At 33.0% G+C, this 26,865-nt stretch overlaps 1 protein-coding gene across 4 annotated transcripts in view; it reads right to left on the minus strand.

Moving 5' to 3' along the window:
• Nucleotides 1-26,865, minus strand: part of SPEN (spen family transcriptional repressor) — a 76,365-nt gene that overhangs the window by 40,393 nt on the left and 9,107 nt on the right. For 2 of the 4 annotated variants that reach the window (XM_045518496.2, XM_010957490.3), the window contains exons 2-3: nt 13,655-13,975; nt 10,115-10,591 (exon numbers count right to left, since the gene is read on the minus strand). In XM_045518496.2, the coding sequence (XP_045374452.2) occupies nt 10,115-10,591; nt 13,655-13,975 (798 nt within the window). Of the gene's footprint in view, nt 1-10,114; nt 10,592-12,393; nt 12,552-13,654; nt 13,976-26,865 lie in introns of those variants that run through there. The other 2 variants (XM_045518498.2, XM_045518497.2) reach the window with 2 other exon arrangements.

Consider the following 26,865-nt stretch of genomic DNA (forward strand, 5'->3'; position numbering starts at 1 on the left):
TTTCCAACCTTATTTTACTAAATTATGTACGTTTTCCCATCTGATTCTAAGACTATATATATATCACTACCCTCATATCTTCAAACATATTCCTGATCTCTTCTACACCAAGTTTGAGTATGACTCTGAGATTCTTAGGAAAAACCAATTCTATTTTATAAAGTTAATTTTAAAATATACATATTTCAGTGAACTATCTTGTCTACCTGGAAAGAGGGAGTTCATTTATCCTACAAAGTAGACTGAGGAAGATGTTCCACAGAAGTGACTTTATATAATTTCTAGCAGTAGTAAAACCCCAGTAGCATTTAATGAATAACTAATAATTTAAGCAAATAAATTATCAGAGGGTACCCTTTCCATTTTCTCACAGGAGAAGTAACTACAAAACTGCCCATTATAAGTAAAGGCAATCACTCAGTTTGTACTCCAAGCAAATTAAAAAAAAAAAATTAAGGAGAGGGTATCAGTAATGAAATCTCAGCTATTTGGAGCTTAAGAAAATGCTAATGTTTATTTTAAAATGAGAATGCCACATTTTCCTCTACTTCTGTGCATGGATGATCTCTTTGTTCACAGCAGGGTAAAATTATACCATGGCTTCTGAGAAATGACCACAGAAAGCCTCCAAATGAAACAACCCAAAAAGGATAAAAAAGAAGAACAAGGTCACCAAAACTGCTCTGGGTTAACTTTTACCATAAGTAAAAAAAAGATTAGCAGAGGTTTCAATCTCATTCTAAAAGTTTAAAACATAAGCAAGGTTATGAAATTTACATTTTCTATGTAGTCCTGGCATTGACAGACAAAAATAAATAAATGTACTCTTATTTGTGGCTTTAAAATTTCTTAGTTACTTTCAGGTGTTCTCTGATTCTTTCTACTTGGGTTGTGCTGGGGTTTATTTTGGTGACAGGAATTAGGCCATGTTTTTAGCTCCGTTATTTCCCTATTTAATTCCCTTATTTCTCAAAGAGGCAAGCAAAGAAAGGGGATATGCACAAAGCAGCCATGACACTAAAAATTTGCGATTTAAACATTTTTCTAAAAGAGTTTGCTTTCAAGTCAGATACAATTTAACATAGCATTTCTAATTTTAAAGTGTGTTGTTTAGGACTTTAAATTCTTTTGTTAATTCTAAAGCAACATTTTAATTTTACATCAAGATTAAAACTCACAAGACACCAAATCACAAGTTTACCTCAAAAAATCTATTTTCATTCCTTCCGCCTAAGGATCAATCAAACCAAAATAAACCCCAGCACAACCCAAGTAGAAAGAATGAAAAGGAATATGAGAGAGTTCTTTATGCAAACAGACGGACAACTAAAAGCAAAGTTCCTGAGGAATTTTTGTTGGTTGGTTGGTTGGTTGGTTGGTTATTTATTTCTTTACTTCTGGCAGAAGCTGTTCTCCAAGGCTTAGTTTCTAAAAAGCAGAAGACAAAGCTACAGTTAAAATAAGGGAATAACAACGAAAATGTGTACTGAAAATGGCAGAGCTCACACCAGCTTCTGGTCTTTGAGTCCTCAATCCCTTATCTGAAGGGCCTCCTTGCCAGTAACAGACCCGGGGTAACTGGCAGCCACCTCCCAGCGGCTCCTCCCCGCAGCCTGCCCAGTCACAGCACACAAGCCTGGTCCCGTCGCCTCGCCTCATCCCGCCCCCTGGGCTGAAGGCCGGGCAGAAAATCTGGCAAAATGAGGAAGCCTCTGGGAGGTGGCAAGCAGCCAACTCAAACAGGATGATTCCAGTTTAGGCTGGTTTGAGTCACAAACAAGCAGTTCCCAGCTTTCCCCACAATATTCAGAGGCACTGGCTGCCCAGGCAGCACACAATGAGCTCTCCTCGTTAGTTCTCAGAGCTAAGTCTACCTTGTTCTCATTTCCATAACAGCAGAGGATCTCAAATCAAGGAGAGCTCCCAATACAGAGCAAGTGCTGGGCTGACCCATATTTGCTTCCAAAACGAACTGCTTATTCCACACAGCACACTAATGCTGATAACACCTACATCTCTCAAGAGCCTTATTGAAATGTGGAACATGACAAAAAAGGAAAAACAGAAAGGAAACATCTATTTATAGATCTCCATAATGGAAATTAAGCCCACCAGAGCAATTTAAAAGCAAACATTTCCATTTTCCATATTTAGCACAAAAAAAGGCTTGGCTGGCTAACATGATCCCAAAAGACAGAAGTGTGTAGCTTATTGCCCAATAACAAACTATTCAGTAGTCTAGAAAGGAATGTGTTTCCAAAATGTGGGCTCTTCAGTTTGCCTGCCACTAATGGGAATGGGAAAAAATAACTACCAATAAAATAAAACTAAAAATTATATATATATATGCAAATAAATTATATGTATATTTTTATATATATAAATTACACATATATTAATATATTGGGGGGGTATGTATCTCCAAAGCACACACTGCTAAACATCTGTTCCATGCTGCTAAACAGCCCAAAACTGCATAAAGGAGGAAATAAGCAAATGATTATTCTTTTGGAAAGAAATAGTACTTAAGGAAGCCCCACTCAAAATGAGGCAAAACTTAATGTGGATTTTAAATCTAATAGTTCTCTCTGGGATTGCAGACACGCTACCATGACTGCTGTTGTCTTTTTTCCACCAACTCTTCTCCCTCCAAGAAGGTAACTTTTAAAAGAACTGAGATACCAATATATTAGGGAAAGAATAATCATACAGTCAAGAAAACCATCCATGCCAAATAAGAGTTGCAAATTTCAAGATAAAAAGTTCATTTAATAGCCAGAAAGGTCAAGCATAATGAATACATTTTATTCATAGTATTGATTTCTGGCAAGACATTCTCCCTTTTGAAATCTCAAATAAAATCAACTACCTAAAAAAAGTAAAAATGAGGCAGAAGGACAAAATAATAAAACAGGCAAAGAATGGTTGTGAAATCCAGAAATGAATATTTAAAATGCAATGTTACTCAGGCTTAAAGCAAGAGTGCAAATATTTTCATTTTAAATGAAAATAAGGGACAAGAGATAAAAGTAGGGAAACATCCTTCTTTACATGAACCCCAATGTTCATAGCAGCACTATTTACAATAGCCAAAACATAGAAACAACCTAGGGGGTAGGATATAGCTCAGTGGTAGAATGCATGCCTAGCATGCATGAGGTCCTGGGTTCATGTACCCTCCTTAAAAAACAAACAAATAAATAAATAAAACCTAATTACCTCCCCCTTCCAAAAAAAAAAAAAAAAAAAAACCACAAATAACAACCTAAATGTCCATTGACAGGTAACTGGATAAAGAAGTTGTGGTATATTTATACAATGGAATACTACTCAGCCATAAAAAAATAAAATAATGCCTTTTGCTGCAACATAGATGGACCTGGATATTGTCATTCTAAGTAAAGTAAGCCAGAAAGAGAAATAAAAATACCATATGATATCACTTATATGTGGGATCAAAAAAAAAAAACCCACAAATGAACTTATTTACAAAACAGAAACAGACTCACAGACATAGAAAACAAACTCATGGTTACCAGGGAGGGGAAAGGCAGTAGGAAGGGATAAAATGGGAGTTCAAGATTTGCAGATACTCTTCAATATCTTATAGTAACCTATAATGAAAAAGAATATGAAAAGGAATATATATGTATATGTATGACTGAAACATTATGCTAAACACCAGAAACTGAAACATTGTAAACTGACCATACTTCAATGAGAGAAAGAGAGAGAGAAAGAAAGAAAGAAAGAAAGAAAGAAAGAAAGAAAGAAAGAAAGAAAGAAAGAAAAGAAAAGAAAAGAAAAGAAAAGAAAAGAAAAGAAAAGAAAAGAAAAGAAAAGAAAAGAAAAGAAAAGAAAAGAAAAAAGTCCTTCCTAAGACTATTACCATTGACTCTGGCTTCTTTTAAAGACTATCTGATAAACCTTTACTGTTCCTCCTTCAAAGACCTCTGAATGCTTCTAAAACATACACCTCACTTGTTGTTATCCCCCAAAATCAATAAATATCTAATCATTGATTTTCACATTTTAGTTAGCTTAATTTATGTTTCAGTGGTCTCTGAGCACAGGTATTTTCTCTTCACACACTCAAAGAAGAAAAAAATCCCATTTTAGTTTAAATGATTCATGTCAAACTGACAGGTACAGAGTAGCAAAGAAGAGAAAGGTTGGTATTATGCAATAAAACCAACTTAATTTCTACTCTCATTTTAATCCTATGCAGCTACAAACAGAATAGTCAGGAAAAAAATCATGGTCTCTAATCACCAACTTCCCAGATACGGTTTACTTCAGTTATATCATTTCCTCCGAGATTAAGTTATTAGTTTTAGTGGTAATTACTTTATTCTGTCAAAAAAACCCCACATGAATACAAAGTATTTTTTACCCCATAAAATGTATCTGAGAATAATGAATCACAGTGCAACAAAAGAAATTTTATCTCCAACTAAATCCAAAAATTATGTCTACTACTCATTATTATAGATAAGAGCACTTTTGATGATAAAATTTCAGACAAATGTGTTTATAAGTAAACACTGCAACCATCACCCAAAAAACTGCTAATTATTAATTCTTTTAACACCTTTAAAAAAAATCTTACTTCATGTATTTGTTAAAACTGCTGCCACATCTGACAGCTTCTAGCACATAATATATATCATAGCAAATTATATACAACAGATTAAAAAATGAGCATTCCTTCCCCCAATCAACACTCTAAATAAGCATACTTTAAAAGAAATGGGAAGTACACTGTCACTATCACTTTGATACATGCAATGCCACCATACCCAGTGTACATCTGGGGAGCCACCTTTTTAATAGCCTCACCCATGTTCTCTCACAAAGCTCCCAGGTGACAGCGAGTTTGACATTTTTTCCACATAAACTTGAAAGGAAATTCTCTCTCATAAACTAAAATAAGTGAAGTGCAAAACTTCCTCATGAAATCATAGATCAGAGGATATTCGAATAAATCCCCCTCTAGGAAACTGTAATCTATAACGTCTAGATTGTTCACAAAATGATTAGCAGAATTGGTCTTCATAGGAAAAAAAAAAAATGCTTATTAGATTAGGGACTTTGGTGCTAACCCTTTTTCAGTTAAAAGGGTCACATTTCTTTTAACTTTATATGTTGTAAAAATCCAGAATTTGTTCAATATTCTAATTACTATTTAACTATAACTCAGGTAAAACATTCTTAAATTATCTAGCAGAAAAAAAATTAATAGGGTTGTAGATAACTTTTGATATACTTTATTCAAAACATATAATTTAAAAGAAATATACAAACAAGTTCTACAAACAATATTATCAATAAATCTTTTTAATTTCCCTTTCAATAAAAAGTAAATTTTCCTAACGCAAAGCTAATATACTGGACAAGAGAGGGGCATAAAGCATGCCATATCTTAATACAGGGTTAGAGTTGAAAAAGTCTGATTGCTTGCAGTCTATATGCTTTTCTTGTTACTTTAGACCGACACTACAAAGACTATTTCACATGTTAGTTTTCCTGCCCTGGAACTGATTCTGTGTCTTTTTCTCCTCATGCCCATCTCCAAGCTTCTTCCTTTTATCTTCCAATTTATGACAATTCAGAAGAAATTCTAACAATATAATAAACTACACAAGGAAAAACTGAGGCAATTTCATTAAATAGTTTTTATATCAACTTATCCCAATCTAAAAAAATCTACTTAAGGGGGAGGGTATAGCTGAGTGGTAGAGTGCGCACTTAGCACACACAAGGTCTTGGGTACAATCCCTAGGACCTCCGTTAAAATAAATTTTATTACTTCCTGGCCCCTCTCCCCTGCCCAAAAAAATCTACTTAAGAAGAAAGCTTGCTCTAAAATTCTGTTTCTTCAAACAGGTAAACTAAAGCACAATTTAAGGCCACATGGCTTATTGAAAGCCACAGAGACGACAATGAGATGTTGTCCACTACAGTTATTTTCATGTCGTTATCTTTGCTCATTACTGCATTTGTTTTAAGAGTTTCCATCTAAATGCCTATTTTTGTGATTAGGAAGAATAAAAGCCTGTAGTTACCTGACATATTCTTCTTCAGACAAATCCAAAGGATTTAAAGGAACAAAAAGGAAAACGCTAGCCAGACGCCCAAAAAAATTTTTAAGAGGGCAAAAAAAGAGACTGCTTCTGATAAAGCTGGAAACATGCATCCAGCCATTGACAGCCAGATTAACTTAATTACATGTTAACTCTTAATTAGACATATGTAGATTTTGTTTTGGATTAGCCATAGCCAGTGTTTAAACCAAAATGGCTCTATTCTTGGGGTTCCATACAACCAGCTATCTTATTTCATAAATTCAGTGCACAAAAAAGCAATATATGTTAAACAAATGGATGGCTGAATATAAACTCAAAAGTTAACTTTAGCCTAAAAAAAGACTTAGGGAAGTAACCCACTGACAGGGAAGGGATGAAACAAGAAAAGGTAATTATACTGACAGTTATTAAAATACTTTAAATTTTTATCACACAGTAATGTTTTTATTAACATTAAATAACAATACCTAACACTGCATTTAATAACTATTTCCCAGAAATGATTAATATAAGCCCATTTTGAGATATCTGAAAGTATAATAATAATAGCAAATTACCTGTGCATATTTATTGAGAACAAAGTAATTTCACACTTAATCTACTGTTTTTTTGTTACCTACTTTCATAATGGGAAGTAATGCTTAATTCAGTTTCAGGTTAATAAAAAGACATAATTTTTTTCCCCTCTATCCAAGTTCAGGGACCTGAGCCGGCCTAATCATCTTTGGTTATGATCAAAGTAAACTGGGCAATAAAGCTCAAGTAAAACTACCTTAAGATAGTAGGAAAGGATATGATGAAGTAATTTACTTTCAACAAACTCTTCAATTCCTTTAGCCTGTATTAAAGAAAATTCTTACAACATGATAGGAAAAAAAAATTGATAGGAAACTATAGAAATCATTGAACTTCAACCAAGGGCTTTTAAAATAAATGCTTTGGTGGAATTCATGTACTTAAATTTTTATGTTGAAAAGTGACTCCCTAAATGATCAAGAAAGAGACATACAGCAACACAGGGCTGCACAGAGGAAAAGTTTATACCATGAAGCCCCAGTTCTCAGCAGTTAAATACTATGAATAGTTGGGCAGAAACAGTAAGTGTATCATGTATAAGGACTTCACAACTTGACTGTCATTAATCCCATGTTTACTTATTTGAAATGCACTGTTAGGAATCTGTTCACCAAAGCTGTAACAATTAAGGGAGTTGGAGGGTGACTAATTTCCCAGTCACTCATACAGGCAGAATAGAAACTTGCTTCTATAGATAAAACCAAGCTATATTTTGTCTACTATAACATGGTGATTTTAAACATTTTTAAAGGACTTGGAATCTCACTATTTCACAATCAAGTTTTAAAGATTACATTAAAGAACTTATTTCTTCCAAAAGGACACTAAACTTTCTGAATTAACATAATATCTCAAAATATTACACTTTGAAATCAATACAATTATAGAAGAAAAGAGGACATCTGATAAAAAGGGGGGATGAACCCAAGGATAATGGATATGATCTGAACACCAAAAGATTTTATTTCTCTGTACTTGCTTCAATCACAATATAAGAACCAAATCTTTTAACTATTTACATCAATTTTGCTTCATCCCTCATGTTAACTAAGAACTGTATCTAAGAGCTGCAGCCACTTGTTGAACACATACTCAGAGAAAGGCAATACACTTGGTTGGCTCTGCAGTGTGAAAAGGAAGATCAGGCCCTGTTCTTACAGGATGGTACCGAAAGGCTCATCATTCAGTCATATCTTCAAAAAGTTCATTCTTTTTTCATAAATCAAAATAATCTGATTCTTAGTACACTGTCTCTCCCATTTGTCCCAACTTATGCACTCTCATAAGTCCAAGTCTTCCTTTTCCAAGATACTGAAAGTTTCCTAACGAGAATCTGTCTTTCCTATTGTAAGTCACCAGATGCCCTTCTAAAGCACAGATCTCAACAACAAATTTCCCTTCTCAAAATCCTTCAACAGCTCATTTCTGCATAAAGAATAAAACCAAAAAAAATATTAGCATGGTTAAGTCATTCTAAATTATTTGCTGTTCTCAAAACACTCTTCCACCCACTTATATCTCTTCAAGTTGTTCCTTCTGCCCACAAGGTTCCCTGTCTAGCCTAAAATTCATTTCTTCTTGTTGAAGTTCTACATATCTTTCATAGCCCTAGACCATAAAAATTTCCAGCCCTAAGTATGAATCAGGCAGCTGACAGAAGAGGAAATATCTTCTACAGTTGTAATTTAGTTCCCATGTAGATATTTCTAGCTCATTCTGCCTTTGTGGCAGTTATCTGACTGTAAATATTTCAGAAGCATGTAACTATTTTTTTAATTTTTATTATGTAAACAGGGATTAGCTCCATCAAATTCATCAGATCACCTCAGGGTTCAAGCTTCTGAGCCCATGATGCCAAGGGCCAGATCCCAAACCAGTGTAACTCTCACCAAAGTTAAATGCCACCCTGAAGGCCCAGATCTTGTTTCTCGTCTAACTTCAACATTTTCACAATTGGTTGGCTTTTCAAAAAGTTCTGATGCCATCCCTTTAATGAGGTAGATTTGGGGAAAATGACTAAAACTTGAATATTTTAGATAATTTTATGTAAAAGAAAGTGAGACATAAGATTTTATAATCCATTTATAGAATTCAAATGAATATTGTCAATTTATCTCAACAATATACCAAATGAAATAAAAAGAAGTTAAGAGTTTTCACCCATGTCACAGAGCTGCAAAGCTGGAGCCAAAACCTAACTCCCCTGATTTCCTAAACCAAGAATTTGTTTCATTGTAATTAATGCTAATCTTCCAGAATGTTTGAATTATATCTAGATAGATAGATAAATAGATGTATAAAATGTTTCCATTTATTATTTTGAATTAGAAAATTTAGAAGGCTTAAAAGGGGCCATTCATCAACTACATGATCATTTACTTTTCTTAATTCTAAGCAGGCAATACATAGGAAAAATAATCTGGCATTTTGATCAAGTCAAAGAATTCGTATCTTGTAAATTTAAAATACACACCACTTAAATTTAACACCAGAATACCTGGGATTAACAAATTGAATAATAAAACTAGAAACAGGAAATACTCAAAGACTATCAACATCTGAAGTAGTAATAATAATTACAGATAGTAATTATTGAAAGCAGTATTTAACATATATGCATATCAAGCTTAGCACTTTACACATTTTTTCATTTTAATCTTCACAGTAACTTTATGAAGCATGATTCTTGTAAAAGATAGGAAAGTTGAGGCCAAGAAAGTGTAAGTAACTTGTCCAAGATTATAAAAGTAGTAGGCTTTACTGTCTACCTTGATCTATGATTTCAAAACCTATATACCTAACTTCTAAACTGTTTCCTATTAAGATTACTTTCAATTTATTGTTTTCATCTTTGGAATAAAACTCCTTTGTAAAAAAAATCCTAACTAATGAAACTATTTCACTCAGCCTTAGTCAACAGCAAAGTTACAACCTGAATTTAAAGAAAGTTTTCCTACTTGAGTTTATAAATTGACTATCACCTTGATGATAAAATTAGTTAAAACGTGTTCATAAGTTGATTCACTCATTGATAATAAGCATGTCAACAATGTATTTCACCAAACAGCTTTTACAAATTTTCAACCAAAATAATAGAAATAAGATACTATTATATATGTAAGAAATTAAGAATTTTAAAAAGACATCACATTTTGTGGTACAAGATTTACTTCATACAACTGAAGTTACCACTTTTCTTTCTTTCTGGCAATTTTAATATTGAACACATCTGGAGGATGAAACTATTTGCAAATCATCATTTAGCTTCAGGTACTTGGCAGAATGGTTAATTCAATGCCCACAATGCTAACAAAGTTTCTTCATTCATTATATACATGATCCAAGATTACTTTCTTTTAAAAATATGCTAAAAATCATTACCACTAATTGCAGCAAATTTGTGACAATTTATTCAACAGCTCATCTGTTACAACAAAAGGCCGTTAACCTACCTGTCACTGCTGGTACTACTGCTGCTGCTGATTGAATCACTACTGGAGGATCTACTCCTAGAGCCGCTGCCGCTAGGGGACCTTGTGGGTCTAGACGCTTGGCTAGCCAGCCTCTGAGGAGACTGATTTCTAGACTGAGATGAATGTGGTGACCGACTCCTGCTGTGCTGGTAATTCCGCTCTGGCCTTCTGCCTCGTACCTCCCGGGTAATATCATCCCTGTAGATATCCCTGTGTACCACACTGGGCAGTGTAAACTGCTCCCGAGCCCTAGGTTCGTATCGGGGGTCATGAGCATCAAAACGGTTTGGACTTCGACTCCGAGAAGTATAATAGAGCCCATGTTGTAAAGTCCGCTCGCGAGGATCTCTATAGTAATCCTGATCGTAATGTCTTGTCCGATCAAATCCTCCCGTCCCCCGTTCATGGTGTCCATAGGCACTATGTTCATAAGCACGCTCCCTGTTATCTGAAGCCCTGCATTTAGGAGGGGGGAAAAATATTTAATCAATCAGAAAGGGGAAAGCAAAACTAAAAGCAAGTCATGCAAATATTCACTTCAGCATTGTCTTTGTCTTTGCAACTGGTCATTTTCTAAACAGCATTAACCTACTGAGTAAGCAAACACTAACAAAGCTTAACATTTTACTTGACTCCAAAAATTATTTTCACAGCTGAGCAATCATTGTTTTAATTGTATATTGGGGCTTTCATGACTATGCAAGTCAGTTGCTCTTTTTATTAGCGATTTTCTGGCTTATATACAGAAATATACATATGCCATCTCCTTTTTACTTTAAATTTAATAGAACAAGAAGAGATTGTCGTTTTAATATCAAAGTTCATCTGATTAAACTATATACCAAACTTTATTTACTTCGTAAATGTATTTTAGGGAAAATTTCCAGGATACATCTTTTACACAGACATGAAAGCCCCACTGCAATGCATGCCCATGTCCCAGCAATAGGAGGGCATTTTCAAAGAACAGAAAAAAATTTAAGTGTAACTTTCTCTCATTAACTTTCAACTTCTTGGGTAATTATAAAAATTACTAAATTATGTAAATTGCTGTGCCCAAACAATCACATTTACTAATAAAAATGGACTCTTAAAAAGAAAAGCAAACCAAAAAACCACCTAGGATATCAAAATATTCAGTTACCATATGCTATTCTATGATAAATTTAATTACTAAAAGAATAAGTTATTTTATCTCCTTGTGCTATCAAATCCCACATAATTTTTAAAATGCCTATTCCATGATTCAATTTGTTAATATATGTACTTAATGGCTTCAGGAAATACATTCTCTTAGGGCTTTAGCTATACTCAAATTGCCTATGATGAAATAAGGCAACTTTGGGAACTAAGATATTCTAAAGGTAAGATATTCTTAAGAGTACAAAAACTGTTGCATGTACAATTACATACATGCAATTATGCGTTAATATTAAAAGCCAATTCCAGTCCTACAAAGAAATCTGAAATTCTCTACTTTTGTAGGAAACTAGAACTCATTTCCTGAGTTCCTAAAAGACTATTTCATTTAAATATCAAACTTGAGGTTGAGTTTCTCCTCAACCTTACCTTTGGATTTATCTTCTATCAAAAGTGATTATGGAATCACGAAAAATATAGAAGAATTAGAATCTCTCCAACGAAGAATATGGCAAATCTTACAAGTAATAAATACCATGTCCCCAACACATGCTTAGATTCCAAATGTCTCCACTAATCTTCAGCTTCACCCACTATTTCACTTAGTAGCAACCATACCTTCTCCTAGGCTATTTTTGCTTTTGGCTGCTATTATGAAAAGCAACTAGCATGCCAAAAAATTCAGTATTATCTTTCCTACTTAAAGGTATTAAATGATTTTCTCCTTTTTTATTCACTACATTTCTGGGATTTGGATAAATACTTCAATGTCTAACAAACAAAAGGATTTCCTCTGAGACTTAAGAGAAATTTTCACAAATAAATTAGCACCCTATCAAATGTTAATCAATAAGAGTTGTTATTAATGATATAACAGAAGCAAAAGGCAATAGTTCTAGGAGAATTACTGCTACAGCTGATATACTTTATAAATATGCAAAGTTCTTATCCATTAGGAAGATACAGAAGGCAGGCACAAGAGCTAGCAGAGCTGAAATCTAATAGCTATTCTTTGATTCATCTATTAGTACTAAATAATTCTAGAGTTAGTGGGAAAAAAAGAAAGTTTGACTTGGGTTAGGAGAGGGGCTAATATACACAGGTCAGGACATACCAACCTTTTGCAAGTGTGGAAACACGACCTATAATCCCAATTAAATCTAGGGAGAGAATTGTGAACATAACTTCCCCAATTTTGGCCCCTCTTATGGGGGTAATCCACCTTCTTAATGGGCAAGGGTGTCAAATGATACTTAGATGAACCACAAGGAAAAAAAAAATCTTAATGACCAGATAAAATAATTCCACTGGAAGCAAGCAGTCCCAGACAAACTGTAACTCTCAAACCCCCAGACTTCTTTCTTGAGATAGTAGAAAATTATAAATTGATCCACATTCACAAAAAACTTCCAGCCCTAAATATGAATCAGGCAGCTGACAGAAGAGGAAATATCCTCTATGATTCCACCAAATGAGGAAGACACAGTTGCTCGCCAACAGTTCACTTTTGTAGCCATCCAGCCAGCCAATTTTGATTGCTGTATCCACAACTGATCGTCACCATGTGTTCAAAACTAAAGTACCTTTAATTGGACAGCAGCTTGTTTAAGAAACAAGATAATAATCCTCTTTCCCTGGGCTAATGGAATCTTGACTGCATGACATCCCATACATTCCAGGAATTAGAAAAGCATGGCTATATTCCAGGATTTAGGAACGTCCATCATCTCAATTTTCCCCATTCCATCAAGGAGTATAATTCCAACATGGAAAACTGTGTAGATCCAAAACGGAAAAAAATCAAGCACTGCCTTCACTCTTCTTCATCCAAGTACACATTTCCAGGTTAAAGTATTGTTTGTAGAATCCAAGCAGTTGAATCATATGGTCTGCTAGGTTTTTTGGTGACAATCCAATCCGTTTGTACACTTTATGGAGCGAAAACTGAGAAGATACCAACTTCTAAAAGAATCTGTAGGCTCTAATATTCCAGAAATATTCCATATAGTACAACCACAAAATCTGTAGACAAGTAGCTCCATCAGGTAGAAGGGATATATCCAAGGAAGGCCTTAACATTATCCAAGAGAGGGAATAATTAATTCTAGAAGACAGGTAACTCCAAAAATGACGCTGCCATACAAAATCTTCCACCACTTCATATCTCAGGAGTAGATATCCAACCAGCTGCAGAAAATATCCTCTACGATTCCATAAGATACCAGCCACTGTGATAGAAATCACTTCGGTTTCCAACCCAAAATAGGAAACACTGAGAATGCCCAAAACTTTAAATCCATCTGGGGCCCCTAAATACGAGTTTCTGTTTCTCACCATATCAAATACAAAATACCTGCCTACAGAAACCTTGGAACTTACCCATCAAGTCTCCGCTCATAACGTCCTTCTCGTGCATGAAGTGATGGTGGGGGGCCATAAGCAGGCCCTCCACCACCTCCTCTGAACCCAGAAACCTCTCTACTACGAGATGCTATGGAAACTGTATCATCCAATCCCCGAGCAGCACTCGGAATGGTGCCTGGTTCATTATAATCCGTGCGTAGGTCTCTATCTCCCATTTTGTTGACTGAGTTGTGAGCTTTCTGTGCACTTTTGATGTCCACAAAATCCACAAAGGCAGCCACTCCTCCTTCAGAACCCCTCTTGGGGAGAATTTTGACACTTTCCACGCGGCCATATCTGAAAAAAATAAAGTCAAGGTTATCGTTGCATAGCAAAAATTTTCCAAAAATAGTTTTTGAAAATGTTTCTTGTTTTTAAACAATTTACATTATGTATGTATGGGGGAGGGGTTGCAGAGTGACATTTAAAATGGCTTTTACACTCACATTTTTCTTTCTTGAGGCAAATATTTATGAATTTTTTTATTGAAGTTTAGTCAGTTTACAATACTGCATCAATTTCTGGGGTGCAGTATAATGTTTCAGTCATATACACACATACATACATTCTCCTTCATATTCTTTTTTCATTATAGGTTACTACAAGATATTGAATATAGTTCCCTGTGCTACACAGTAAAAACTTGTTGTTTTACAAATATTTTAACCACATTATTTTACTGCTCTCCTACTTTTTAAATTGGAGTATAGTTGATTTACAATATTGTGTTAAAGTTTCAGGTGTACAGCAAAGTGATTCAGTTACATACACACACACACACACACCCATTCTTTTTCAGATTCTTTTCTAATATAGGTTACTAAAAGATGTTGAATATAGTTCTCTGTGCTATATACAGTAGGTCCTTATTGTTTATTTTATATATAGTAGTGTGTATATGTTAATCCCAAATTCCTAATTTATCCCTCCCCCATCATTTTTTAAATATAGTATTTACTAAACTACCTTTTACCTTTCTAGAACATTTAGTTGAAATGAATCTCTCAAAAGTTTTTAGGAATTTTTATATTCTAAAAAAGGATATTATATCTAAGATAATCAAAGTAACTTAGAAATCTTGAAAGATTTTTATTAAAGTAGAAACTGTAACTGAAAATAGCTATTTTACAGATTCAATTTTAATATAATTCATTAAGTGAAAATGATCTTACTAAAAAAATGAGATGACTTTAAACACTCCTCACTGGAAGGCAAAAGAAATCCAAATATTCTGTGTATTTCCGAAAGTCACACTAATTTTTAATGTAATCTTTTGCTATTCTCTTTTCCAGGAGGTTAAAAGAAAATTTCTTAAAATTTATAACTCATGTATAATTAAATGAATATTTTTCATGGAAATTAGTAACTTTTGACAGACTCTATGTTCGTATTTTATTCCAAAAGAAAAAATGTTTTACTATGTATATAAAGAAAAATTTTAGGGCATCTTTTATATTTTGAAGCATATATGAAACAAATATAATTATCAGGAATTTTAAAATTCATGAAAAGTCCACAAATTTTATTAGAAGTTAATTCTATGTACTTGCAATCTGGCATTTTAGAAAGGCGGGCACAGCACTTTTATATATAGCATTCTTATTTGCTGACAATCCAAGAGAATAATTTTACACTTCCCCTGAAGAAGCTGACATTATCAGAAAGCAGAACTTTTATTTTACACCCTCCAGTATGATGTAAGTTATTATCTCTCACAAGGGTAACATAATCCTAAAATCCAGTTTCATCAGGCAACTATACATAATAAAATTATTTAGGATAAATTAATTGATGAAAGGATCTTTTAAATTTGGGGAGAAAATGATAGAAACAAATAGTTCTTTCCATCCAAACATTAAAAAAAACCTTCCAATGTATGTGACAAAGGATTTGTATCTAGAATACAAGAAATCTTACAACTCAACCCATTTTTTTTAAAAATAGGGAAGACACTTCAAAGAAGATATATAGATGGACGATAAGTACAGAAAAAGATGCTAAAAATCATTAGCCATTAGGGAAATGCAAATCAAAACCACAATAAAATACCACCTCACATCCACTAGGACGGCTATTAGAAAAAAGAACAGAACAGAACAGGACAAAACAACTGTTGGCAAGGATATGGAGAAATTTGAAAACTGCATAGCTTGGAACTGTAAAATTGGGCAGCCACTGTGGAAAAGTTTGGCATTTTCTCAAAAGTTAAGCATAGAATTACCATATGACCCAGCAATTCCATTCCTAAGTATACACCCAAAAGAACTGAAAACTGGGGCTCAGATAGATACATGTGCACCAATCTTCACTGAATCACTATTCACAAAAGCCCGAAGATGGAAACAACCCAACTGTCCATCAGTGGATGAATGGATAAACAAAATGTGGTATATGCATACAATGGAACAATGGATTCTTTTTATGTATTAAGACATAAAAAGAAATGGAGTTTTGATATATGCTATAACATGGATAAAACCTTGAAAACATACTAAATGAAATAAGCCAGACACAAAAAGACAAGTAGTTTATAATTCCACTTACATGGACTATCTGGAATAGGCAAATTTCATGGAGACAGAAAGCAGAATAGAGGTTACCAGGGATTGGGGAGATACTACAGAGTTTCCGTATGGGATGTAAAAAGGTCTAGAAATAGACAGTGGTGATGATTATATAGCACTGTAAATGTACTTAATGCCACTGAACTGTACAGTTAAAATGGTTAAAACAATAAATTTTCTATTTTGTATATTTTAACACCAATCCACACCTTATCAGTAACCCCAAGTTTTCTATTAAAAAGAAGAAAGAAAAAAGAGGGAAGCAACCGACAACTCCCCATCAAAAAAGTCAGTTAGCCAAAGAATACAGGGAAAACAAATATTTAAACTTAAATCCTGAATAATAAAGAGCAAAATTCAGTATTGAAAGAGGGACCAAATACTCAATGCATAGATTATGCTTATAGAACAAAGTCAAATGGTTCTTCTTCCTCAAAAGGTTGGACTCACTGTCCCCATCATTTTTATACAAGGAGAATACACTCTGGATACAATATACAAATTTATCTCCAAATTTAACAAAGGAGAATTTGATCAGGTACTACATTACTCTTCTATACCGAGAAGACTGAAAACTCCCAAATTAAAAAAAAAAAAAAAGCTGCTTAACTCTTTATAAAACCAATGAAAATTCAGCCTGTAAATGTAAATATGTCCTGATTTTGTTTACTCTTTCCAAAACAATACATTTCTTAGAGTATTCAATCAAGTATTCCTCAAGTACTCAAATATGAAATATCTACCTGACATTTACTAATGACAAAAAAATGCATCCATCAACAGATGACTGGATAAAGAAGATGTGGTATATTTATACAATGAAATACTATTCAGCCATAAAAAATGACAACATAACGCCATTTGCAGCAACATGGATGTCCCTGGAGAATGTCATTCTAAGTGAAGTAAGCCAGAAAGAGAAAGAAAAATACCATATGAGATCGCTCGTATGTGGAATCTAAAAAAAAAAGAACAACATAAATACAAAACAGAGTCATAGACACAGAATACAAACTTGTGGTTGCAAAGCGGAAGGGGGGTGGGAAGGGATAGATTGGGAGTTCAAAATCTGTAGATACTGACAGGCATATGCAGAATAGGTAAACAAGATTATACTGTATAGCACACGGAAATATATACAAGATCTTGTGGTAGTTCACAGTGAAAAAATGTGACAATCAATATATGTATGTTCATGTATAACTGAAAAATTGTGCTCTACAATGGAATTTGACACAACATTATAAAATAACTATAACTCAATAAAAAAAAGTTTAAAAAAAGAAAAAAGAATAAAACCACAATTAGATAATATTTCCTTTTTTAAAAAATATCAAGCCTTAGCTACAGGTTTTAAGAGAACCTATGAAATGTTCTCTAGTAATATGTACAAAATATTATTTTCTTTAACTACATAGTCACTGGTTATAGTAATAATTCATTTGCAATTTTTTAAGAATCAAGAAAATCTAAATTTAAAAAATGAGAACATAAAACTAAGAAATTGTGCTTGATTGCTACAAGCTGCAGTATATAACAATCTAATGAGTCTGTCTTCAAAAACACAATTTAAAAAACCAGTATTAAATTGGTTTCTGTTTGGCCAAAAATATTCACCATCAAAATGTTAAATTGATCAAAATACACTGTAATTCTTCTAAGCTTTTAATAGAGAACTGCTAAATTTTAAAATAAGCACTAACTATCCTTAGCATTTCTTTGAAGAATATAATGGCAGTGTATTAGTGGCCTCACATTTTACATTTGAGAAAATGTGATATAGCAGAGGAAAAGCATTAGAATATGATAGAAGAGTAGGGTTCTGATTCTGAATCAATTACTAATTTTATGGTTTTTAACAGACACTCAGTGCATTATTAGGAAACAAAACAAAGATTCCTAGTTTCGTGGTATTTATTTATAATTTTTCAGTTTCTTGATAGATGAAAAGATTCCTCCTATTCTAAACTGTTTTCATCAACTCTACATGAAACTCACTCCATTAATTTACACAGCAATACCAAATACATAAAGCTAAAAATCATTAGTATGCTAAAACCCAATGAATTCTCAATACCTCTTCTTTCCAGAAGTTACTACATTCATCCATTATCAGCAGGTTTCTCAATATGAATGCAATTACTAATTTTAATCCTAGATTTTGCAAATAACCCTACTAATAAGCAACAGCAATTAACCACATACTTCATTTTCACACAAGTCCTCCTACTACAGAAAACAATCCTCTGCAGGTCATTCTTTTTTATTTTTATTGACATACAGTCAATTTACAATGTTGTATGCAACTCATTCTTAAAACATCTACCTGTTTATACAAGGTAGAGTTGTAAGATTGTAATGAGGAGAGTATCAGCCTCCTTCAAGAAGCATGCAATTAACCTAAGACATCCATTCATCTAAAACCCCACAGAGATCACTTTCCAAAGACTGCATATTTTATCACACTATCAGTGCTTTGTGCATTGCCCAGTTTGCCATCCTTCCATCCTATCATGGTGAAGCTGCTCCTTATTCAAAAGAGAATGATCAATAAGTATGAACAGACAGAAAGCAAAAGTAACTGAGCATGCTGTAAGTGATAAAAAGGCCTAAGAGATGAATATTAAGTACTACTAATATTATTAATATTAATAAGTTTGGCTGGGCTATCTATAATAGTAGAGACAATAATAATTTGTGTTTACTAATTTTTTATATCAGAATAATATTCAAAATCATTCCTCTTTCAAACTCAGAAAGTTGGGGCATAAATGTATCCATTATGACCACCAAACTATCTGGAATAATGCAGTGACATCAATAGTTATATAACATTTTCATAGCAAAAAAATTTTTATGAAGGAACTACTGATTATAAATGAACTACTTGATCTTATATTTTGACCAAAAGACTAGTTTCCTCTCCATGTCAGACCTTTATTTTATTTCCTATACCAGTGACTAGATACACTTCAAATACATGAAAAAGAAAAAATACACTAGAAACTTAAACAATATACTATAACAGAATTTAAATTGGAGCTGGCCATATTTTTTCTACATAATCACAGGTCAAATTTTCTTTAATTTTTATTGTGATGAAATATAATATAAAATTAGCTATTTTAACCATTTTTAAGTGCAGAATTCCAATCTTTTAAAATTAATCACAGCTATTTCTTGTCATCAACATAACAGAGGTAGACATTAAAGTTACCTCATTCACAATTACTGGTACTTCCACACTTTAACACATTAAATGTGGTATGTGACTCCGAATATTACTACTTAAATTGAAAAACTCCTGTAATTTGGACATAATCAATTAAGATGGTGATGTTTTTAATATGTCATATGTTTCATTATATCATTTAAAGCAAGTTAAAAACCAAAAGAAAAACTTGCTTTAACAATTATTTAGCGTGACAAAGATAAATTTAAATTGTTAGCATGACAATGATAAACTACAATGGTTTCACTCTACCCAAAGACAAATATCAAAAATTTATATAAACCCACAGAAAATAGAAAATATATACAAATAATTTATCTGATAAGAAGCTCGTAAGCTCCTATAACACAACAATGAAAAAAGACATAATGCAATTTAAAAATTGACAAAGGATACTAACATTTCTCCTAAGAAGATATACAAACAGCCAATAAACACAAAAATTTGCTCAACATTAGACTTTAGGAAAATAAAAACCAAAACCACAATGAGATACCACTTCACACCCAACAGGATGGCTAAAATGAAAGACAGACAATAACAAGTGATGATTAAGGAGACATCTTAACCTTTATACATTGATGGTGAGATTGTAAAATGGTGCAGCCATTTTGGAAAACAATTGGGCAGTTCCTCAAAATGTTAAACTTAGAATTACCATGTAACTCAGCAATTCCACTCCTAGGTACATATCCAAGAACTGAAAATGTCCACATGAAAACAGGTACCAAAATGGTCACAGTATCATTATTCATAATTGCCAAAAAATCAGAAACCACCCAAATGTCCAATTGATGAATGGATTTTTTTAAATATGGTATGTCCATACAATGGAATGTCATTCAGCAATAAATAAAAATGAAGTTCTAATGCATGCTACAACATGGATGAATCTTGAAAACATTATGCTAAGTGAAAGCCAATCATATACTGTATGACTCCATATATATGAAAGGTCCAAAACAGGCACATTCATAGAAATATAAAGTAGGTTAGTTGTTTCAGGAGCTGGTGAGAAGGGAGAATGTGGAATGGCTGCTAATGGGTATGGGTTTTCATTCTTGAGTGATGACAATGTTCTGAAATTAGTAGTCGTGGTTGCACAATTCTGGGAGTACTCTAAAAACAAATGAATTGTACACTTTCAAAGGATGAATTTTATGCTATGTGAATTATATCTTGGCAAAACTGTTATTAAAAGAAAAAGACATAAAACAGTACCTGTCACTGTCCTTTAAAACAAAAGATTTTATATCTCCTTTAGTCACAAGTATCTGTGTTATTACAATATAAATCAACTGTATGCCATGTTTCCTGTAACTGGGCACACTTGGAAGACATTTTCTATTTCAAGCATGCCTGCCTGGGAAGATAAGTAACCCATTACATGACAGCCAAAGCCTATCTTCATTTCATGGCAATACAGAATTCTTTCAGGAAACCTATTATGAAATAAATGTATGTACAAAATAGATTTATAAACTATTCTTAAATTATTGATATATTCCCCTTTAATCATTCTATCTTTGGAATAAGTACAAATAATTTCTAAAGATGGCAAAAGATAGACTCAGAATCCCTAAAGCCAGCAAAAGGCAGGGTCAACCACACAGTCCTAGACTCTTTTCAGAAAAAACTAATATCCTGAAATGCTTCTCTACTTGGAGGGATGAGGGAGGGGTGGGAAAAAGGGAGGAGGAATGATCTGTAATAGTTTGCTGATTTGTATTCTCTCTCTGCACCTCCCCCTCCCAATTACTAGTTTGTTGTATAGTCTTGGGTCTAGGAAAGACTCTCAGCATGAGGTAAAATCCCTATGTCATAAAGGAAAAGACCACGTAAATCAAAGCATATAAAAATTACAGCTCCTAAATAGTAATATATAGTCAAAAAACAAATGAGAAAAATACTTAAGCATGAGAAATAAGTGATTCCCTAAATACACAAACTTCTTACAAATCAAGAGAGACAGAGGCCCAAACAAAAATCAAGGCAAAGTATCTGAATAGGAAATTATTTTAAAATAGACACAGACTAATGACTAGTATCTTTTATCAAGATATTTTGAAATTCCTCCTTTGGTATTTGGCGGTGGGGAGCAACGTGATAGAATTACCTCACATTAAGAAATAAACTGTACAGAAAGACATAAAAATAACCACGTATTCACTCCGAACCCTCCTCAGGGCCTTTTAAATGATCACATGTCTAGTTTTGTATTGCCACTGTAGGCCAAGCTGCTTTTGTTGTGTTTAATCCATGGCATTATTGTGAAGGCCTCTCTTCATGCTTTTCGTATCTTGTCTTAGGAATCTTCAGCAAGCTCTAGGTCCTGAATGTTGTCTCCAAAAAATCTTAGTTTTACCTTTTACATTTAAGTCTTCATCCATGTTGAGTTAATTTTTGTATTATTACTATGTGAAGTTTAGGCTCTGTTCTTTGCCTAAGAATTTTCAGTTGTTCTGGCACCGTTTGTGGAAAAGACCGCCCTACCTCCATCGAACTGAACTTGGTAAGAAAAACCAGCTGGGCATATTCATGCTGGTCTATTTTTGAGTTCTTTATATTAGCCCATTGGTCTGTGTGTTTAAACCTTCGCTAATACCACACTATCTTGAATACTGTACCTATCATTTAACCTTAAAACTGGGGAATTTATTTATTTATTTATTTATTTATTTATTTATTTATTTATTTATTTATTTATTTATTTATTTAAAAGAACAGACATATACACAAAAAATGGTAAACAAAACACTCAAAAAAACTACTCAACTTCACTTGAAATTTCAAAAATCCAAATTTTTAAAAAGTACCATGTATTACAAAAACCTAAATTTTAATAATACCTACATATTAGCCAGAGTCTAAGAAAATAGATATTTTTATAACACTGTCTACAGGAGTATACATTAAAGAAATCTCTCAGGAAGACAATCTGATAGTATCTATTAAGAACTAAGTACACTTCCCCAGAAGTTCCATTCACAGAAACTTATCATACACACATAACTGCCCACATCTGCAGTGTACAAGACTGCTTACTATAGCACTGCTTTTAACAGTTAAAAAAAACAAAAGCAACCACCATTCCACTTTGTCTCCATGACTGCTCTAGGTAGCTAATATAAGCAGAATCATACAATACTTGTCCTTTTGTGACTGCCGTATTTCACTTAGCATGTCTTCAAGGTTCATCCATGTTGTAACATGTGTCAGAATTTCCTTCCCTAACATAATATTCTAAATATTTCAATTCAAAAAAAAAAAAAAGAATTTCCTTCCTTTCTAAGGCTGAATAATAACACTCTATCGTATCTGTTTTGTTATCACACATTCTGTTTTCCCTCTCATAAGTTATGAACACTGATGGTTGCTCCATCTTTTGGCTATTATGAATAATGCTGCTATGAACAAAATAGATTACATTTTTAATAAGAAAAATGATTTATTGGTTCTGATTGGCAAAGGTTTACGAAAACTTGAAGACCGAAGATAAGCTTTAATTCAACCAATAAACTATACTCAGCTGTTTATGGAATCCATGGTGAGTGCCTAGATTCCTGTACATGAACACTTGATGACTACAGCTCTTGGAAAAAAGCAATGTTTTCAGCAAAGCCCTTGAATGATAAAATTCTTCAGAACTATTACAGGCACTATTACTTCAAGGAAAAAATATGTATATGCGTTATTATGCACCAATCTAATGAGTAACTATTTACTAAGTAAATTAATTTTTAACAAAAACACAGTGCTCAACTGATACGCAAACCTCAGAAAGATTATCCAATTTTAAGGAGAAAAATTTCCAAAGAATCTGTGATTTTTAGATCCTACTGGTTAGATAAGATAGGACAATCTCTTAGTCAATCTTAGAATTCATATGGTACCACTTCAGAGAATAGGAGAAAGGAGTTTACACTTCAAGAATCAAATATGTAATACAGAAATATATATAATCATGATGATGACTAAGTTAACACGTAGACATTTGTTCTCACAATAATTCATATATGTATCTGATTTACACAGTACTTTTCTGGAAAAAGTTCAAGTATAACTGTAAACAGAACGCAAATGATCCCAATTAACCAGTTCTTAAAGTAGTGGCAATAAATAAAAGAGTTAGATGAAGAAAACAAGGAGCAAGGCAAGTTGATCAAAAGGGGAAGGCTGAAAAAAAAAATGCTGAAGTAGCACAAGTCAAGAAACTAAATAAATTAGCAAAAATCCATGTTAACAGCCCCTGGTGTGACTCTTTGAAAATGTTCTTCATACCTGGCTTAATGGGACTAGTACAGTACAATTGCTGAGAAGGAAATTAACTTCTAACCTATGACTTACTTCTTAATAAAATAATAATTTTTAAAAACTGAGAAATTTATAAATTACTTCTAATATTTCACTTTACTAGACTTTTATCTTTATTTTAGAATATATGCTTGCTTAGATAGAATAGAATCAAGACCAAAATGTGATCTTTTTGTAACACACATAAATTCCATATTATTTTCATCCATCTCTATGAGTATTTTTGTAAAATCCCTAAAGCCTACCTCTATTTCCAGATTAAGGAAATTGATTTTTTTTTTTTGGAAATGTGTCTTTTTTTTAAAATAACTCTTCAATCTTAAAAGGCCTCTGGATCTTTCTATTCAATTTCAATGTTTTACAAACTTCTAAGTAAATATGCTTCTGAATAAAGAGCCTTGGCATCAAACTAAGAAATAAGTCACCAATCTCTATGCCAATTATACCTTAAACTTACTGAATATGCAAACTTGTCCAGTCAACACTTTAGCCCAATTAATTATAATATCTAGAACTAAAAAACTTTCTACACGCAAAAAGGTTTTAAAATCAAATTTCCAACAAGGTCAACACAAAGGAAATCAAATGTCATAACCCTGTGAGACCTCAAGTTGTGATGACAGTTCCTTTTATACATCTATTTTTAGAGTAGCAAAGCAAATTTATGCTGAAAATGAATAATGTGTCAAAAATCACCATGGAAAGGGTTACTTCATAAGAAAAACAAAGAGGTGTAATTGACAAAAACTGGAGTGTATCTTTATATATCTTAGATTAGTATAACAAAGCACATATACCATTTTTAAAAATTAACTGCATTAAAATTTCAAACTTTACAAATGCCACTTAAGTCTTGACCCAAGGAAGGCTATTTTTGATTGAAGAGCGTACATAGCTGGTTGTTAGCAGAATGGTTCATTTGAAAGGAACTGGTACATCAATGTTTTGTATGATTGCTACACAGTATTTCTAGATATTAAGCTCTTTTACAATTCAACTGATCATTAATACATACTTCTTAAAAATCTTCACAGCATTCCAGTGACCTTTACACATTATGAAGAATGACAGCTACAATAAGATTTCCAAACTAAAAAGACCTTAGAAATCTTATAATCCAACCCATTCAATTTATGGGAGAAAATAAATGTACCCACTTTAAATAATAAATGTGTTACTGAAGAAGTAAAGTGCCTTATTTTGTCTTATTTTATATATAGTAGCACATACTAATTGAATTTTAGGTGTTCTCTCTAAATGGAGATTTTTGCAAATCTTGTTTTTTGTGATAAAGCTGAACCCACACGTATAATAGAAATCAGTATCTGTTATGACATTTAATTCTAACACTGGATGTGCTTGAAATTCATTTCATTGGAAGAATTCAAGCTGACTAAAAGGAATAACCTTAAAAATTTAAAGATTCCATGATTTCTAGTATAAAATTGGGGGTGGGGGTGTATAAAACCAGAAAAAAAAAACCCACAAGAAAAACACTAATTCTTTAAATAAAAAAGCAAAAAGCAATTCTAATCACGTAAATTAACCATGAGGAAAAAGAGGAGGGAAAGAATCAAGCTATTCACAGCACACTATCTTTGTTGTGTTTTCTAGTCTTTCTAGTAACCAAAAAAAAAAGGGTTTTGGTGATTCTTAACTTTCTAACCTCAACTTTTTAATGTCAAAGCTAAAACTAAAATTAGTACTTAAATATACTGCTAGCATTCTTCTTTTTGGTCCTGAAACCCAGAAAGCATTATATTCTTAATCCAATGGTTTGTCTAAACCAATGGTTCCTAAATTTTTTCCATAGACTGCTTTGACAGTCTAGTAAAATCTATAAATCGTTTCTCAGAATATCATTAAATTAATAAAATAAAATGCACAGAATTACAAAGAAATCAATTAAATTGAAATACAATTATCAAATATTTAAAAATAGGTCCACTTGTAAACATACAGGAAATATAGAGGACAAAAGGTGATGTTAATACATACCACAGGACAAGAATGTAATCAGCAAAACACACACTGCCAGAAACTCTACAGGACAATCAACCTTGTTTCCAACAAATTAAATTGTAAAGAGGGAGATTAAAACATATGTATTAGGGAGGCAGGGTGTAACTCAAGTGGTAGAGCACATTGCTTAGCATTCAGGAGGTCCTGGGTTCAATCCTCAGTACCTCCTCCTAAAATAAATAAATAAATAAACCTAATTATCTGCCCCCCAAAAAATATGGATTAATAAAGACTTAATCAAAATGTCCATTAAGAAGTAAATAAACAATCTGTGGTATCTTGATTGTGGTGGTGATTATAAGGATGCCTACATTTCTCAAAATTCAACACACTCAATACTTGAAATGGGTATTTTATTTCATGTACTATACCTCAATAAATTTTTTTAAAAAACATATTTTGTACCTTATTTCGAGCCTGAGTTAAAAGAAAAATTCTTAAAACAATTACGAACTTGAGTGGGGACTAGGTATTTGGAAATACTGACTGGGTATCTGAAATAGGGATATACCACAGTACTGTTGTGTATCTTTAAAAAGTTCTTATCTTCTAGAGATAAACACTGAAATATTTATGTATTAAATAAGATGTCTAGGGTCTACTTCAAAATAATACCAACTATACACATTGTAGGGTTTGTGCAAGGGGTAAGGTTCTTAATTCATTAAGGAACCCCCTTGGATAGGGGCCAAGATTAGTGTAGAGGGAGGAGAAAAAGAAAGGTGAGTGCAGCCACTATGGAAAGCAATATGGAGGTTCCCCCAAAAATTAAAAATAGAATTACCATATGACCAAGCAATTCCACTTCTGGGTATATATCCAAAGAAAACAAACACACAATTTGAAAAAATACATATGCATACCCATGTTCATTGCAGCATTTTATTTACCACAGCCAAGATATGGAAATAACCTAAGTGTCCATCAAATGACAGATGAAGATGTGGTATATATGGCATGTGTGTGTTTAAATATATAAAAATATAAAATGGGATGCTATTCAGCCATAAAAAGGAGGAATCCTTGCCATTTGCAACAACACAGATATAGACCTT

Source organism: Camelus bactrianus, chromosome 13 (genome assembly GCF_048773025.1).
Source record: "Camelus bactrianus isolate YW-2024 breed Bactrian camel chromosome 13, ASM4877302v1, whole genome shotgun sequence".
NCBI classification, from domain to species: Eukaryota; Metazoa; Chordata; class Mammalia; order Artiodactyla; family Camelidae; genus Camelus; species Camelus bactrianus.